This window comes from Neodiprion pinetum, chromosome 4 (genome assembly GCF_021155775.2).
Source record: "Neodiprion pinetum isolate iyNeoPine1 chromosome 4, iyNeoPine1.2, whole genome shotgun sequence".
Classification (NCBI taxonomy): Eukaryota; Metazoa; Arthropoda; class Insecta; order Hymenoptera; family Diprionidae; genus Neodiprion; species Neodiprion pinetum.
The window spans coordinates 43,448,644-43,467,041 of NC_060235.2; the positions used below are offsets into that span (position 1 = coordinate 43,448,644).

Here is an 18,398-nt window from a genome sequence, read left to right on the forward strand (position 1 = left end):
GCAGCCGTAAATCAAACAAACCACAAGTGCAATAGTGATACAGGCATAGGGCTTGAGAGCTTCCTCTTACTTCACTCCGTTATTGTTATTATTGATGTTTCTTTCGTACGGGTTAATTGTTTCAATTCCACAATTCCCCGCAAACATGCCGACACCCGACATTTGTCTCGTTGCTTTGACCATTGCGAGCCTTTGCGGCGATTATCTTTGCGCACGTCTACACGTCTATGTATTGTTACTCAATATATCAATGCTAGTACCACAATTATTACGATTATTATGCTTATGCTATTGTTATTACTAGTACTACGACCATTACTTGTATATAATGATGATGATGATGATGATGATGATGATGATGATGATGATGATGATGATGATGATGATGATGATGATGACGATTACTATGATTAATGCTCAATCACCGTTGCTACCAGCAACTACCCTATCACCAGTCGGCTGTCAGTACTACCGCTACCACTACTGCCACTGCCACTGTTACTGCTACTACTGCTGCCACTACTACTATCGCTACTACAACTTTTACTGGCTGCTGCTGCTTCCATTGTTATTGTTGTTGTTACCATTATTACTATCATCAACACTATCATGACTGTTATTGCCTTGAACAGTGTCCGCTAGAACCGACTTGAATTCCTTACTCACTGCTCGCAACTCGAAATAGATCCGGTACGTCGGCATGCCACAATGCTACCTCAACAATTCCTCTGAATTCAAACAAAAAACTCATACCTCATGACGATCCGCTATGGAAAATAATTATTATACTACGTAGACCGTTGAACGCAGATTTCTTACAATGTTACAGGTGTAATTCTATATAGGAATATCTACTTTGCACATGCAGGCACACGCAGTCGCACACACACACACACACACACACACACACACACACACACACACACACACACACACACACACAGAGGCTCACACACAGGCTCACGCTCTCGCGTGCAATGAAATTCAAATGTTGGTTAATAACGGCATTTATCAAAATCTCTATAACCAACACTCAAGTCTCTCTTCTCTTTCTCGAATTAGCACACTCGCGTACAAGACCATTTATTGAACACCGGCCGCCCGATCCTTGAGTGATGATAAGAAGGCCACCCGATGCCGAGGTCATGCAGCCTAAAATCGACTGCGTCCGTCGCAATCGTGGGCGGTGTTCAATAAGTTACCCTGTATGTCCCGTAACGCCTATAGATACAGGTTACAATCCATATTACATCCACACAATTATACCCAGGAAATATACTACAGAGAAATATTAGGTATCTATACTGAGTTAACGGGGAGTGAAAAAATTAATAATAAAATACTAATTCATAATTAATAATGGAACGTTGTATAACGATGGTGCGATGAGTAAAATACCGCGGGTAATAATCATGCGATGATAATGACGATTACGCGGAAGAAATGTTGGATGAATAGATTTATACAATCCGACCGATTACACCTTCGGCATAATGTTTGATGAACGAATATCATTCCTGTATCGTAACAACGTCGAATGGGAAAGAACAGTGGCCGTGGATATGTTTTTATTTATTCATTGGAAAAAATTGATTCGCGTCTCTTCGACCATTCAACCGAATAATGTAGCGCTGTCGCGGAGCCATTCATTTCTGGCGTGACCGTTCTTTCGTTGTATCGCATTCTCCGATCCCGTATATCTACAACGCTGTACACTTTTCTTTCTTCTTCGAAAACGAATCCTAGGCCAACTGCCAAGACGGAAAGTATAAATTGTTCGACGTTTCTTCGTTGTCCGAGAATCGTTATGTAAAAACTGAGCCGATTGTAATAACGTATTTTACCCATAGGCGTACAGCCATCTGTATAATAATACCTGGTAACAATTCCTCACAAATGATGTGCTTCGAACATTGTGGCATCAAGATTTATTGCGAATTATTATTGTATAACGTACTCTTGGAATTTATAAATGTAAAACCGTTAAAATATTAAGGAAACAAAGCAAAATGGAAAAAAGTAAGAATAAATTCACTGTATAGATTTTGGAGAGCCAAAATGGGTTTATGTGCTTAGATGCTAAAGAATAATGATAAATAAAATTATTGAGAAAAACAAAACGCAAGAAAACATTTAAAATAACATTTCTTCAATCCCATAAACGTTTTTGAACAACGGTCAGAGTATAACAGCTAAAAAGACCTATCCGTAGGATAACCGTGGATTCGTAAATTATTTCATTTGCCAATTGAACGATGAATATTGTCTGCATACAGCTTATCTGTGTATTTTGGCACCGCTTGCTATCTTTAAATTATAATACGTAACATATGAATGGTTGTATATGTAGACACCACGTTAATTAAAACCCGATTCACAGCTCATTATATACTCATATAATAAATATGTATGACCTATAATACAAGAATCATGCAGCCCGTTTTTCATAAATAACACATATAAATCCAAAAATTAACAATGTAATAACAGTCGTATGTAAATTCACGTATACACTTGAAGCCAGTTTCTCACAAATATTGCGGCATACACATTCACTTATTATATATTAAATTACGTTAAATGAGAACCGCTCTCGGGCAAAATATTCATAGAATCAGATTTATAAGGAACTTATGTGTAACATTCAATCGAGGATTGTATGTAATTGTATATATATGAGTACAATGCAGTCCATGAGTTATTATACATTCTCCTTTTTCTACCATGAAAAAAAAAATAAATTATTCTAGTTAATAAATATGTCTGCTCTGTCCTGTTGAATTATTCCCAATTCCCGAATTTGCGCAATGTATACCAATACGAGGTCATTTTTAGCGATTAGTACATATTTTCGATGGTATGTAAAGTCGATGAAAAAACTTCGGTGTGAAAATTAAACGGTGTTTTTGGAAAAAAAAAGGTTAAAGAAATTGATGAACACGTACGTTGATACGGAAATAAATAAATATGTAGATAAATTTGATCCACTGGAGCACGAGAGCTATGACTCTAGATCCGTTAGTGGGGATTCGATAGAAGAAGTTACAATCTGACGTGTCGATGAAATCCATGACCCATGCACAGAAAAATTCAATAATTTAATCAAATCCTAGCCTCACTTTCTGAACGCAGACTGATTCATGCCTCAGGTACGTCCATATATTAATATGTCAAATTCAATCGGCGAAGAAATGTTTCACAATGAGGCCGAAAACCCGTGACATATCTGCAACCGCTGAACATTTGAGACAATTCTCACCAACTGCATAAAAGGAGAATAAAAATCATACTTTTCAAGCAAGTGATAGTACTTGTGCCTTGCACATTACCGTGGGAACGAGTCTCACTAATTGTTATAGTGCTACTCGCCAGAACCGAGCCGCTGGGTTCGTTGCAATCCAAGTTCCCGGCAGAAATCGGTGGCATTCTTGTTCTTGTTTACATTGAAATGGTTGACGGTATCCGTCTGGATTTCAAGCGTTTGGATATACGTAGAGATCACAGCGAGCTTAGCTTCTTCTATGCTTCTTCTGGTCGTTAATTCTAGTTGTGATCCCAGCAACACGGAAGAATGGCGGTGTTTCCAAACCTGTGTTATACAAGACCATTGCGATAGGCAAGCAACGCGGTCGAACTCTTCACTGCACTTTTGAATCCTATCATTAACATTGCACGAATAATCCTTGATAAATGCAACAAAATCCCGGCAAATCTCGAATGCAATCATAGATGACTAGAATACAAGCCCTAACATCGTGCGCGTCTTTAATCGGGACTCAATTATTTTTTCCTACTTTATACGTGAACTACGGATGAAATGTTAAAAGACAGAGGTATGAGCTGCGATACGCATCTCATCCTCAGCCCAAATAATCCTGAAGGGCATTAAACGAAGCCGACATTTGACAAGAACGCCCGGCACGTATGGCCGAGAGGGAATCTTCATGGGGGCCAATTGGCCAAATCGAGAGATGTCACTTCCGAGCTGACTCGTACCCCGTGAAATTTAACACCCTCCCACGGATGCCGATGCTACAGTAATTACACAAGAAGCAGAAATAGGGCTAGTTACAGTATAGGTATGCTAACACGTACAATAAACGTTGGCGAATGACTGTTGGGCATACATATGTATGTGATTGGCTAGGAATGCCTAACTGGATTATAAAAAATTTGCTACTCAAACCGGCCTCGTCGCATGGACCATGTCCCCTAGAAGCCGTTCGACGCTAACGTCCCCCACAGTCGGCTTGAAGAGCAACTCCTGGAGCGTCCTGCGGCAGAGAGCTCGCGCCGGTGGAAGGAGAAGAAGCAGCCGTCCGACGCGACCCGCGCCCTGCTCGCCGAGTACGGCTACGGTTTGTTCCTGAAGAGCTGTTACCCTCACGGCCTCGGCTAGACCTCGCGATTCTACGATAGAGGGATCGGCATTCAAGAGTTTTCTTCCCTTCTTTCCCACTTTCCGTTTGATCTTAACTTGGAGCAGCGTATACAGTGAAACTTCAGTTATACCTGTGTACGTTTTTGAAAGGATATAGCAATATTGACGTATGGCTAAGAATAACGTTCAAGTGAAATACCTCAACATTCCAATATGCCAATCCATCGTAATTGTAAGATAAAGAAATTATGATTTTCAGAGGTTTTACAGATCATATCAACTTGTCATTTTATTCACTCTAGCGAAATCAACTGATATCATTAATTAGAGCATGTCACCGCAGAGCGCGCTAGAGTAACCCTTCGAGAACATACTGGATCATTCTGACCCACACCATTTTCTTCTGAAATAGTAATACTGCAAGACTTTCTGTATTTCCGGATTTTCTTTGTTCAAATTTATCACATGTATTTGTACTTATAAACTACACTCTCACATTATAAGATAGTGAAAGTATACCCTTGAATGTTTTACGGTCAATTGGACTCGTACGCTTGAAATGGTAACGCATCAAAAACGGGACAGAGTGATTTTGACCCAGAGTGTTCTTCGTCATAGAAAAAAATAGGTGTGTCCTGTGAGGGTTAAGGTTAATCCAGTGACGTTAAGTGAAGATCTAACCTGAACTTGGCAGAACGTGTTTGGACTAGCATCAGGCGCATAGGTCAAGCTGCGCCATCCAGCGGTAGATAAATTCACGAAACATCAAAACGCGCACACCATCTAGCGGTAGGCAAGTTGAACGTCGAATCGAAAGATTCGACTAAAAAATCAGCCGTAATAACGTAAAAAAGATGAGCGCCAGAGGACGGAATACGCAGTGTCTAAGTGCGAAAAACGTATACACGAGAAATGTACAACTACGAAACGTATAACTGAAGTTTCACTGTAATTCTAGCAGGGTGATGGATGCATTGTCCCTGAAGTATAATGAAATTCGATTTTGTACCTCCTTTGAAAAGAACTATCGCCTTCAGGCAAGCGTACTCGGAGTGGTCGATCCTCAGCGTTGCGCATCTTGCCAGAAGTTCCCTGAGCCTTCTTGCCTCCTCTTCCAGGCCAGATCGCCTGTCAATGGATGCGTCAGCCGAGACCAGAGCAGCCGCCTCCGCCGGAAAGTTCCATTGCGCCGCCGTAAGGACGAACAGTTCGCTCCAGGACTCTTCGAGGAGTATCGCCTGGTCTCGATATGACAGCTGAAACGATCGAAGGAGTAAAACACATTCGTAAAGCGATCAAGTTTCGGCACGCTTGATTTTATTGCTGAAGTAATGGAGAAAGTTTTTTTTTTTTTTTTAATGCATTTAGTAAGAACAACCTGGAGGAAGGAGGGTATACTTCTTGCCCATTTAACAGCAAGAAAAAGTAGCTTCGCTGCAGATTCGTAAACGTTTTCCGTTGTCAACAGCGTCAATCCCGAGGAGGCGTAGTCCGACATTGCCGTCGCCAGGCTCGATGGCGAGGATGCCAAAGGATCGCCATGGGCGTCCTCTGCAAGAATCAATAACTTGGCCAGTCATTTCGTTACTTTACATGTTGGTATCACTATCACTGTCCTCAATATATGTATATAGTTATACACCTTACGTACGTATATACCGAGCTGTTTTCGTTGGATGGGTACCCGGTCGTCGACCGATAGATATCGGTTATACGTAATTTAAGCGCTCACCCTTTCCCGAGTTTTGGCTGTCAACGGTCGCAGCTTCCTCGGAACTCGTCACCTCGTCTTCCTTAGCCGAAAGAGGTGGCGGCAGAGGTTCGTTCCCCGCCCGCGCCAGGAAAAGCCCCTGAATTGGAGGCGATGACTGACACTTGAAATCTATACCTGAGGGTCAATATCGGCTTCAGAAAACCTCCCCTTGTAACAGCACGTTTATACGTAGCCTGCACATTTGTATTGAATTATTACTCTAAGCTGTGAAAGTTGACCTGAAGATAATCGTCTCACTTGCAGTAAGATTGGTATTCCGGCCAAGTCGGCGTCCGAATTTGCACAATAATCGAAATAAACATTGACTTACCCACGCCTGGTGCAAAGGTAGGTATCGTTGGCTTGAAGGGGAAAAAGGCTGGGTAGATGAGCGGATGATACGGAGCTCCAGTGGCCGTATGGTAGATGTGGGGGATGCCGGGATGGAGTCCCGATGGAACTCTGCGGACGGTGGTCGCAAAAGATGCTACATTTCTCGGTGCTCTCTCGTGCTGCACCGCTAAATTGTGGAAACGTTAGACTCGTGCAAGATTAATTAGACAAGATAACAACGAGAAATTTAATATGAATTATGATCATAACGTTCAAGTATAATTTCATTTCTGTGTATTTGTCTCGACAGGCCTCCAGTTCCAATCTATCCTATCGAGTAAAAGTCCTGCAAGGAATATCCTACAGAACCTTTTCTATAAATATGTTATTCTACAATGTTCGCTACTACGGAAATGGAAACCTAACTTGTTCTAGCTTTCGTGGTGATACAGGCGCCTTTTGCGTTCTCATCAGGGGACTGCGTGTTTTGGTTTCAGATATTATTCTAAATAAGTTGAGGAGTTCTCGACTTGTTTAAATCATTTTTCCGCTGTAGCGAACTCTGTAGAATAGCACGAAGCATTCTGTAGAAAAGAATATATCCATCATTTCATGTAAAACGTTCTCTGTAGGAACGCACTCCGTGGAATGAAATTTCTATAGAAGAGGTCCTACGGAATATCCTCTGTACGAGGACTTTTACTCTGTATGACAGATTTCTGTAGAACCAGTCCATCCCCATTTGTCTCGAGAGTTACCGCATCTTCTTCCGCCTTTGCCCTCGTCTACTCTAATGGCACTCGCTAATTGATACCCAAGCGGAATCAAGCGTTTGCATTGTGATTCGATCGACGATGCGCGGGTGAAGGGGGAAGGGGGTGGGGGGAGGGATAAGGGAGAAAGGGAGTAGGCTCTGGCATTGAGTGGCGTCGCCGCTTCAAGTACCATTTTGTTTACAAAAGCTGTGAACCTCGGCCTGCTTCTGACACTTTGTCCCGCCCCGACAAACCGTCGTGTAATGGGTGTTTTTCGTTCAGTTATCTTTTTTTCACGTTTCGGTCTTTTTTCACAGCTAAAGTAAATACGTCACTCGGCATATGCATTGTGATGTTATTTGGGTATCGGAACGACGGGTTGCACCCGTACAGCGACACTCTCAGGGTGCAGGGTGGTATTCGCTGACTGCCACGGCAGGGGTATTTGCACCACGATATGTACATAAATGACGTATGCCGCGTTTTATAAGTGGTCGAGGAATAGGTAACGGTGGCTCGTCGAACCGCAACTCCCAGCGTTTCGTCCGCATACCTATATGTAGATGAACGTCAGTGCGTACTTGTGCGATATGCGGACCGAATATTATACGGGGGCGGGGGGGAGCTTACATTGCCCCGTGACCAATATGTTAGCCGCAGAGATTCCATCTTTCAGAACAGACCTAAGGATTGTGACGAACCAAACGGAGAAAGAAATTGTGAAAATTGTGAAAAATTAATACAACAGGTAAACAGCTCCCGTAGACATCTGTGTTAACATTGTGAAAAACAAAGTATAGGAATGCAGAGTACTGAAAATCTCGAAAATCCCGTACTCGTGGCTTTAAAGAAGGAAGGTTACAACGAAGCTTGGGTCCAGTCTGCACGATCTATCAAATCGATTTCGACTTATCTGTGATTGACCAAGGTTCAGACCAGCCTCACAATCACCATCGCTTATTATTAAGGGTGAATTGGCTGAACCGTTTGAAACAAAATTTAGGTAAACGAAGAAAGCCAACAATAGCAAGCAGGAATTAAACAAACATCCGTACCATGTAACAGAAACTGATGGAAACGAATTTGAATAACACAAGCTAACAACAAAATGTAAACAATTTGAGAAATGCTTTTACGATTAAAAAGTTCAAAATGATTGAGCTATGTTGCTTTAGATCAAATCCTAATGTTTTACAGGAATTTCGCTCGCTGATAAGATTCCCATTAATTGCCTGAAAAACATTCGAGAAATCTTGCATTATAGTACAGTTATGATGTGCAAATCAAATTGTCGACGAACATCCGTTTCGCCGTACTTGCACAAATCAAAGTTTTATTCACTTTTGCATGGAGATGACTGTTCGTAAAACTTTTTGTCAGGCGCCTTTTGGAAATCACTATAGGGTGTGCGGGTACCAGAATTCTATCTTGTCCGGCCGGGTGGGGAAAGATCTATCAGTTTCGGCTCGGGTTTCCCGAAAACATCGGGATTCATGAAAACTTCGAGATTCCCAAAACATTAGTCTTGTCGAAAATTTCGGGATTCCCAATGAAAGATGGTAGACTTTTTAGTGAAAATATTGATGTCATTTAGATATACTATTTACTATGAGTATTCAGCATTTGGTATTTGTTCAATATTATAAATGTTTACTTAGTTAGATTGCCCAAGTTTCTGGTTTCCCCAAGATTCCAGGTTTCCCGATCATTCTGGAATCGCCAAAAAAACCGATCCGATACAAATCCGTTCCGAACCCGAACTATTTTTACCGATATTTCGGGAACCCGCACAACCCTAGAAATCACTATTACGAACAATATAAGATCAAACATTTTACAATTTAGTAAAAAAAATCATCGGCGTTTATTGATTTTCATAGCTCTAATTATGAAACATTTTCTCGAATTTTCGATAATAAAACTTCCACTACTTGAATTTGCTCGAAATATTTCTGTGAGATGTTTTTTCGTGTTTACTATCATCAGCGCAAATAACATTACTGGCGGGTGTGGGTAAAAATAAAGAAAGCAATCAAAAAATCGAAGGTCCACAATATCGAAGTTTTAAAGCAACGAACACTTGATATAAAGAATTTAAAAATGTTAAGAGTCAAAGATAGAGAAGTAAAAGATCGGAAAGGTCAGAACATAGAATGCCAAACTGTAGAATCGTCAGAATTCCTCTCGATAATATAGAATCGTGCACATATTCTCGACCTTGGTGTTCCATGTTTTGACCTTTCTTTACTTTCTCGTTCTGTATTTCGACTTACTACATGTTTCCAATTATCTGTATTTGAACCTACCACATTTTTAAATACTACGAAAATTCGATATTCTGGTCCTTCTATGAATCAGCAATTCTAGTTTTGTACCGCTAACCTTCCCGGAGACTTTTCAAACCGAATTTACCATTTTTGTCACAACGATTGATTCCGACGGTCCTGCCGGCTCACCCTTATTAACAATGAATCAAAAAGCCAGACAAAAACCGGGCATACCATCTCGCTTCATGTTCACACGCAAACATTTGGTGAAGCGACAAGCTTGACACTGGTTCCTTCGGGATACGTCAACAACGCATCGGCCGTTCTCCTTGCACACGTAGTCCAGATTCCTGAAAATCGATACAGCGTGTTTCCAATGGTCGAAACAAGAAAAATAACCCATAACCCACCCATTCTCGTACCGTGAACAAATAATTAAGTTAACGTGTAGTTACCTCGCATACCTGCGGATGGACCGTTTGAAGAAACCGCGACATCCGTCGCAGCTCGGCACCCCGTAATGTTTTCCCGAGGCCTTGTCACCGCATACTCTGCATAAGACTTCACCCCTGCCACCCTCGTCCATATCTGGTCGAATTACGTACGTACCCTTGTGTCAAAATATTTCTATAATTTTTTCACTGCAGTTTCGAGATATTTAACCCTATATCGCAATGACAATGAGAACGAATGATAACCTATTATCAACTGATACGGTGACGCTTTTTCCACATTTCGGTGAAATTTAAGTCGAGTAAGAAACGTGCACGGAGTCTTCTTTCTCTGCACAATCATGTGAGCTGAGTTTGCTCGAGTTTGCTCGGTACATAATGCGCCCTAGGTCGGGACAACGTTGGTCCGTCCGTTCGTTCGTTCGCAATATCATGCTGCCGCTCTATCTCTATAAAATCTGCCTAAATCACTGGGCTAAAAATAATTTCTCAAACCTCTGAAAGATGGCAAAATGATGCAAATTTCGAGAGCCATCGTAATTAACAATGTACAGCTGTTGCCCGATGGCGTTACCGGTAATTCCAATTCAAAAATTCAACGTCAGTTTTTCTTCGAATAGTGGAATTGCTTTTTCCACACAGACCATACATTCTGGTATTGAGTTTCTACATCGCGTCGGTAAGCCTGTGTCCGAGACGTACGTTTTCCTACTGTTCCATGCGTCATACAACAATCATTAAACGGAAGGTTCTCTGTACGATGCCTCAGAAATAATTCATCCTACTGTTTCCGTCTAATTTGCATGCTGGACGTATGATATTATCGGTAAGTGTATAAAAACAACCCCCCCTTTCCTCGCCGCTGCGAAACTTCATAATCGCAATGAAATGGCGCGAAATATGTTATCCTCGTATCAAAGTTCCCGCCGTGCTCGAAACCACCGAGTTAATGGCACTGCACAACCACTCGTGACTTCTGTAACAACCCTCTCCCTCGTTTCTCCTTCTTTGTCTCACCGTAGTTCCTCGCGGGCGATGATGCAACCAACACCTCTCCGTCACTCCCGCGCGGCTTAATAGGACTACGTCGACCACCTGCTCGATTCCCAGACTCAATAATGCAGCAGCAGCAGGGAGCATGGAGCATCGGCCAGAGTCGACCCAAGGCGAAGGCATGGCCGGCCACAATATGGCGCCGGGCTCTCGTGTCATCCGGAAGCCCTCATTTGTGAGCATCAACTTGTCATAATATTATTACTCAATGGCAGAGAACACCGCGATAGCTTTCCGTCGGAACCGCGAGCCTTCGATCTGCCACGCTCGAATAGGTATGCGGTCATGCGTGCATACGTATGCGTATGCGTATACGTACATTGTAGGTGTGCGCTGGGTTGCGACCCTGCGCTGGTCATATACCTGTCTATAATAGGTGATCGTTAGCTTGGAAAGCTTTCGACGCTACTTGCAGAAAGTCGATGGCTCTGGTTCTTTGTGGGTTAATCGTATGCTGCTTTACTGGTCGATGCTTCCCTCTGGCATATCCTGTTTGTTGTACGTTAGGCATTCGTCGAAGGATTTCAGGTAATTCGAAAGCTCAATCCTTACGAAGGCTCGTGCAACGCTTCTTCGAGAGGGAAACGACAAGGCACGGTAATGTTCGTTAATACCACGAACTTTCTGCCAACTTGCTTTCGATCAGAAGCAAAATTCGCTTACGTAATACTCGAAGTTGCATTTGTTTCGAACCGAAACCAAGATAGCAGCAAGGTTAAGGCATTAATGAATATTACTGTACGAATAATAGTACATTATCTAACGAGGGATCAAAGTCGACTTTTATTCCTGTATTACATATAGGACTTTATTTTTGACTCAACTCTGGCTGCAATATTTATTTGAAAATTGGGGCATTTAATTTGACCGCGACGTAGGCGGTGCGATCCGTCTTGTGGGCAATTGTTTGCGCTCGCTTCGTCTGATTTTGGATTTGCCGGAAATATGATCTCATGTTTCCCGCAAACGCGTTTTAGGAAAAAATTTGCCACTCTCGTCCCACTTTAGAGATCAAAAAAGTTAACTTTACGGCTGAGTCGGGAATAGACGTAAATTTAAACAATGAAAAGAGGGAAACGGCACCAAACTAGCCAGCGTGACTTCTTTTTTTTCTAGCCGCTGTCCTGACAAAGCACACGTGGTAAATTTTCTGCCAACTACTGCTAGGATTGGTGTACTGTCATATGAACCCATAAATGGGGTAGGCCTGTTTTAAATCACGGCGAGATAGAAACGAGTAACGAGCCAAAACCCTTCTAATCATATATCTCGCTTCGAAGAATGAGGTCCAAAGATTAATGATATCCGTATAAGTTTGAGCTTTCCCAACGGTTGAAATGATTTTTATTTATTTTTTTATTTTTATCTTGTGCAACAAAATAAATAAATGAATTACACGAGTTATTTAAAAATTAGGATTCGGGCATGTTCTTGATTTACCCATTATTAACACTGTTGCCTACAAATACTCGCACCAAATTTTACTGCAAGGTTTCCCTTAACGACGGTCCCATATTTTTTTTTTTTTTTTTCCTGCTACTGTTTGAAAAACAACCAACAAATGAATGTCAGTTTCACTTCGAATACCAGTAATCTACCGTGATATCGGTAATAGGTGTATACTAGCAATGGGAGCCGGAGTCTTGTGTATTCTCGTAGTTTCTCGGCATGAGCTTGAAATGAACTTTAATGAGAAATCACCGTAACGGGAATGGGCGCCGGTCGGTACTAGATGTAATTCGCGATCAGCCGAGTGACCCCTTGCCGTGAGTTATAGACGATGAACTCGATGCTGCGTATACGTGATCGGGCAGGCAGTCGCCGAGTACGTGAATTGTTTAACCCTGCGTGTTGCACACGCACTTCACCGCCATATGTCGTCTACTTCCCGCGGTACAACTTTCCGACGGACGTCAACTTCACCCAATAATTGCTCTCGATTATATTCCACCTATACGTAAGCGTATAAGTAAACAGAGAAATTTGCCTAACAATTAGTTCGACCGTCACTTACGTATAACACCTACAGGAAACAACATGTCGACATATTTTCGAGTTCACCCGACATATTATTTTTCGCGTTGCAAAGTTTTTGCATCAAAAACCATTTTTTACCGAGCCAAAAATGACAATGTTCCGTCGGTTCATCAATCACACGGTACAAAATAATTCCGAGCTAATGTCGCTACAAGGTAGATAATTAGTCGCTCCCAATTGAAAATTAATTCGGGAAGCCTAATTTCCAGTCATCTATTCCAGTTTAGATTGAGTATCTGTTTGGTGGCAAGAAGTCGGTCGTGTTTCCAGTCTTAAATCGTTATTATCAATGAATTTTGTTTGATGAGAATATATCATTTACTAACGAAGCAAATCATGCATGCTTTGAGACTAACTGACTATAAGTTATCTGTTACACAAGCGTGAACTGGCGTTGTAATTCTGTGCTCAATCAATATGCTTTACGTAAGTCAAAGGTATTTAAATTTCTATCACAGTGATTTCATACGAATCTTATAGGTCTCCCACATACTACCAAGCATATTGCAACCTCTTCCAAGCAATCGATCATAAAGTTTGGCAAGCCGTTTAGTCTCCCGGTTCTTGCCAACTCGCACGCTCCGGCAAGTGTTGTGGCATAGAAACGAATATGATGCTACCTACTTGGTAGTCCAATGACTTTCCAATAGCGCCGGATACTGCAAACTGTCACCCACGGGCGTGGATAAAAAATGTACGTCACACATAGCAATATCTGCCATTTACATACATATGCAAATTTTTTTGTCCCCAAATTATTAACTCGTCACGTCACGTGCACTTTTTCACGCGATACCAATTGTTCTCGAAATGGCAACTGATACATAACATATGACGTAGATCGATTTGAAACTGATGATTACTCATTCGTTGAATAAATATGACCGAAAATATGACGCAAAACAGATGCGTAGAGGCTGTTCTACTATTTTAATTGGAGCGTGGGCCAAGTGAATTTTACTACTCATGCTAAGACTACGGATTGCATCAAACTTGTTCCGATAGAACTTCCGACACCTCCGGCGGCCGAAAACCTAACCGATCTGTAAGTCGATTCACAATTTCGTTTCGATCCCGAATTTAATAGCCATATCCGATTCCGGTCATCGAAACAACGCAAAACATGTGCGACTTTCGCACGCCATAATTTTAGTCGTGATTGCGTGACGCGCTGACTTTATTATGCAGAAGCAGAACTTCCCCTTGACTTTTACCGGTGTTACGGCATACGAACATACGTACCTACCAGTTGTATAATCCTTAGCTGCATCCACCGTCGTGTATTAATGAGCTCGTAGTACCTATCGCAAAGCATTTCTTTCTCCACTTTTCCAACCATGTTTGTATTCGAACCTTGTGTAACGACAGACCGCACAAACACACTGGATTTCAAATCGGATACTGATCTAAATACCTAACCTACTATTCCTATGATAATTACTCCACATAATAACTGCGGAAGTATCAAATTTATCCAACTGCTTAATTCCGTCCGAAAATCTCAGCGATATTACCTACATACTTATTCCTTTGCAAGGTTTCGCATGAGCATATCCTACCCGCTAAACGACATGCGATAACCAGAAGGAACGGATGGAACGGGCGCACCCAACCATCACTTGGCTTCCAAGAATATAAATAAGGAAAGAAATAGTCCGCTAGACTGGCAAGTTTCAGAGTTCGAGCGTGACGAACTTGCTAAATTAGGAAGTCCACTTGACAACATACTTGGAAAATCTTTGATACGGCAGTGAAATTTGTTACTTCGATAGCCAGGATACTTGCTGCCTCGACATTGACACTAGAAATTTCTAATCCATCGAATAACTTTTTTTCCATCAACATTAAATTCCTCACCAATATCAGTTTTCGAATCTTAGCAGTTGCTGGAGATACCTTGGGATTGCATATTTTTTTCATTGCGCGAGGGCAGCAAACTACGGGAGTCCACGGAGCAACCTACCTGCCCGATGTGTACCATATGTTTCACAGCACTGGTTATGTGAACTGAGGCCTGCACGACCAGCGCGCCCGGGTTTATTGTTATATATAATTACGGAAATTATTCTATGTAAGCGGTGGTAGCACCACACTACGCTGCAGGCGGAGCCTAGATTTATGCCACGATTTTGTGCACCGCTACAGACGACTCACACCCCCCCCCCCCCCCCCCCCTCCCTCCTCTGTCTCTTTAAACATCGGACTACAATTTACAGGTCATTCCACCGTGTTTGACAAATCACGGACTCTTTCGCGGTCTTCAAAGAGCCATGTGAGAAGCGAATCCAAAACTCTTTGATACCGGCGGTGAGCCATCACAAATAATAAGTCCCGCCTTCCAGTTATTCTATACTGGAATAATCAAGGAAACAGTCTGTTCTGATTTTTAATCATTATGTTTGATTATAAAAAAGGGAAAGATGCGTGTAATATGTACGTAATTTAATTTATCAGTTACAATTCCCGACATCCAATCTTCTGTATAAATTGCCCAAAAAGACGACCGGCCATAAATTTTTCATGCAGTCTGTTTCACCCGGAATCGACGACCTTAAAATTTTTTGAACGTGGTGCAATGAGTTAAAAATCAATTTTTTCAAGTTTCACCGTAATACGGATACTTTGAGCAAAAATATCTCGTCATTGATTAGTTAACATCCCTCTCGATACATTTCATTAATATTTGCAGTACCATTGATTCGGCAGATAGTGTTAAACAATTAAGATTGGCAAACCCCCAAACTAGGTTGGCAATAGCAGCTGACATTGCGACACATTATCGCCAAAATACAGGAGTATAAAGCGAGTGTGTATTAAAGTACAGCGAAGAACGTGTATTTTTCGAAATCATTCTTTCCTGCACGATGAGATGTTGTATTCTAAAATCCTGACAACTCATGCAAAAGAATTTCATGTGGACCACGTCCTCGGGTTCCTAGACGACCGTTACAACAGGTTTATTGCACATCACAGGTGTCATTACATTACTGTATGGTATATTATACTATTTTATATGCTATTGCATAATATACATACATGGCCAGAAAGTTTAATTTACCGTTAGTACGCGACCCTAAATCGCTGCATACTTAGAATTAATCGGTCGTCTGGGAACTTGAAGTCGCGGTTCCATAAAAAATTCCTTCTCGTGGATATCCAAAATTTTAGAATGCAAACTCATTGGATATACCTATGGAGGAATGATATCGAGAATGATTTTTTTCATCTCGGCCTCCTGTAAATATAGTCATTTATAGTTGGATGAGATTCGCACGATATTTAATCTTTTTGCCATTCGTTTTTCCCTTCTTTATAGTTATTCCAGTACGTCAGTAAATTACATAAGCCATATATCGTGACAATTAATAACAGCATGAATTCCGATTATAAAAACGTCATTGCACACGATAGGATTTTCAAATGTATAGATTATGCCCACAGTTTACGAGACTGCAAATCGGATCATTACCGATTGTAAGAGCAAATATTATCGCATTATAGTTTTTACCTTACAATTGGCATTTCTAGTATCGATAAATTATTAGTCGTGTGCCTCGTTAATCGTGATTTTCTCGTGGAATAATACGTCGTGATTGATAAAAGACAGTAATCAACTTTCCGCATGCTCACAGTACATTAGATGCTTATTTGATGTCAAATCTGTCAATATGTTATGCCCCTCACAATACGGAGGATATCCCCTTTGACGTGCTATTCGTAGTTATAAAAGATTTTTCCACTTTGTGACAGTGAAATACCCTTAGACATTTAGCATGCTGACAACCTGTAAGAAAACTTTTAATGGATTTCAAAATTTTGAGTAACGATATTACGAATGAAGAAAACAAGAGTCGATCAAATATACAACATGGCACGTGATTGTTCTACCACTGCAATTTAGTTGATAAGATTTGACGTTCGTTAACTCATCTTCGAACACGTTTTGAAAAATTTTTAGCGAGTGCATCAAGATGGGACACTATTGAAATATTAATCTGATAAAACTATATTATTATTCATTATTCGAAGAAATTCTTGGGTTTTCATTTAATTTGCCACTCCTAAGCAAGGATGAGAATAATTGATTAGTTTACACTTGCTCCTGTACTACTCCAAAAATGATTGCGCAGTATGTGTAGCCATACCTCGCATGAGTTTCGATTTTATGCAAAAATTTTGGACGGTTTTTTGAACAAAATTCCAGTCTAGACTGATTCACTATTATTAACAGGCTATTTGCACCGCTGCGTGTTGACTGATTATTTTTTCCAGGTGCGAAAATCGTAAGGAACGGCTCACCAACTGAGCTAAATGTGAGCAGATATACTCGAACTGAATTTGCGGGACAATAATGCGATTAACTAAAATAATACTTGCGATCTGAGGGATGATTGATTTCTTCTACCGGAATAGCGTCGAGGAGTGGATGGCGATTACTATCTAAATTTTTGCAGCTTGTATTCGAGAGCATAAAAAAAAAGTCCGCCATTAGTCTAATCACAACCACGTACAAATCTACAATACATCTTCTCTGTTCAGCAAACTCTCCACAACAATTTGCAAAAGCAAGTGGAATGTAAGTGAAGAAACTTGCAAGTTGACTAACTCACCGTTTGAAAAATTCCAGTGATCGTCGGATATGTCCCGTCGCCTCAAATCAGCGACAATCCCCGATGAAATTCGTAACAAATTGATACAACGGGTCAACTTTCAATGAACATATATTTGTCGCCGCTAAGAGCTGCCGCAGGTTGACGAGTTTTTGGAAATGCTTTTACTTCGAACTGGTTCGCGATTGGAACAGGATCAGTATTTATGGACCAATCAATAATTGCAGGGTTCCGACCGATTGACCGATCGGCGTGGTGTCCTGGTGATCTATGATTCCTGATTTTTGGTTACGTAGCTCGTGCCCTGGTGATCCATCGTGATCCTGGCCAAGGGTGAACGTTGGCGCCGCCTTCTTCTAGGCCGAAGTCACTCGTCGTTGGCCGAGAGGCGGAGCTTTCGACCGCAACCCTCCGGGGAGCTCGCAATTGGAGGGTTGCAAACCTCTTGCGTCAAAAGCATCAGCGCCGCAAGAAAGCACCTTTTTCATCCCCTCGGTCTACCGCTTGTCATCATCTCTGCCACCGCTTTCACCTATTTTCACACGTACAGTGCCAGTCCCTTTCAACTTGTCCTCGCCAAGTGAGCAGCATGCGCGCATGTCTCGCCCGAATGGACGCCTGCCCTGCCAATAATCTTGAAAAAGTGAACGGAGCTTTAACCCGACGCAAGAATGTCCATTTAGAAGATACACCTGCAGAGACCCCGTCAGTCGTATGCAGAGATAGCTTACAAATTTCACTTTCAACGCGACAGTGC

At 41.6% G+C, this 18,398-nt stretch overlaps 1 protein-coding gene across 4 annotated transcripts; it reads right to left on the minus strand.

The window, feature by feature from the left end:
• Window positions 1–2,178: 2,178 nt before the first annotated feature.
• On the minus strand, window positions 2,179–17,888 carry LOC124216320 (nuclear receptor subfamily 2 group E member 1). 4 transcript variants are annotated; one of them, XM_046620699.1, is made up of 9 exons: window positions 17,642–17,888; window positions 9,945–10,099; window positions 9,724–9,839; window positions 6,466–6,654; window positions 6,114–6,269; window positions 5,760–5,932; window positions 5,391–5,637; window positions 4,187–4,410; window positions 2,179–3,589 (listed from the first exon to the last, which is right to left on the minus strand). In XM_046620699.1, exons 2-9 carry the CDS (start codon window positions 10,073–10,075, stop codon window positions 3,362–3,364), a joined length of 1,464 nt encoding a protein of 487 aa, XP_046476655.1. In that variant the 5' UTR covers window positions 10,076–10,099; window positions 17,642–17,888; the 3' UTR covers window positions 2,179–3,361. The 4 variants fall into 4 exon arrangements, with proteins under 4 accessions (XP_046476655.1, XP_046476656.1, XP_046476657.1 ...); XM_046620700.2 differs by lacking the exon at window positions 17,642–17,888 and adding an exon at window positions 13,656–13,882; XM_046620701.1 differs by lacking the exon at window positions 17,642–17,888 and adding an exon at window positions 10,437–10,494.
• Window positions 17,889–18,398: the final 510 nt, after the last annotated feature.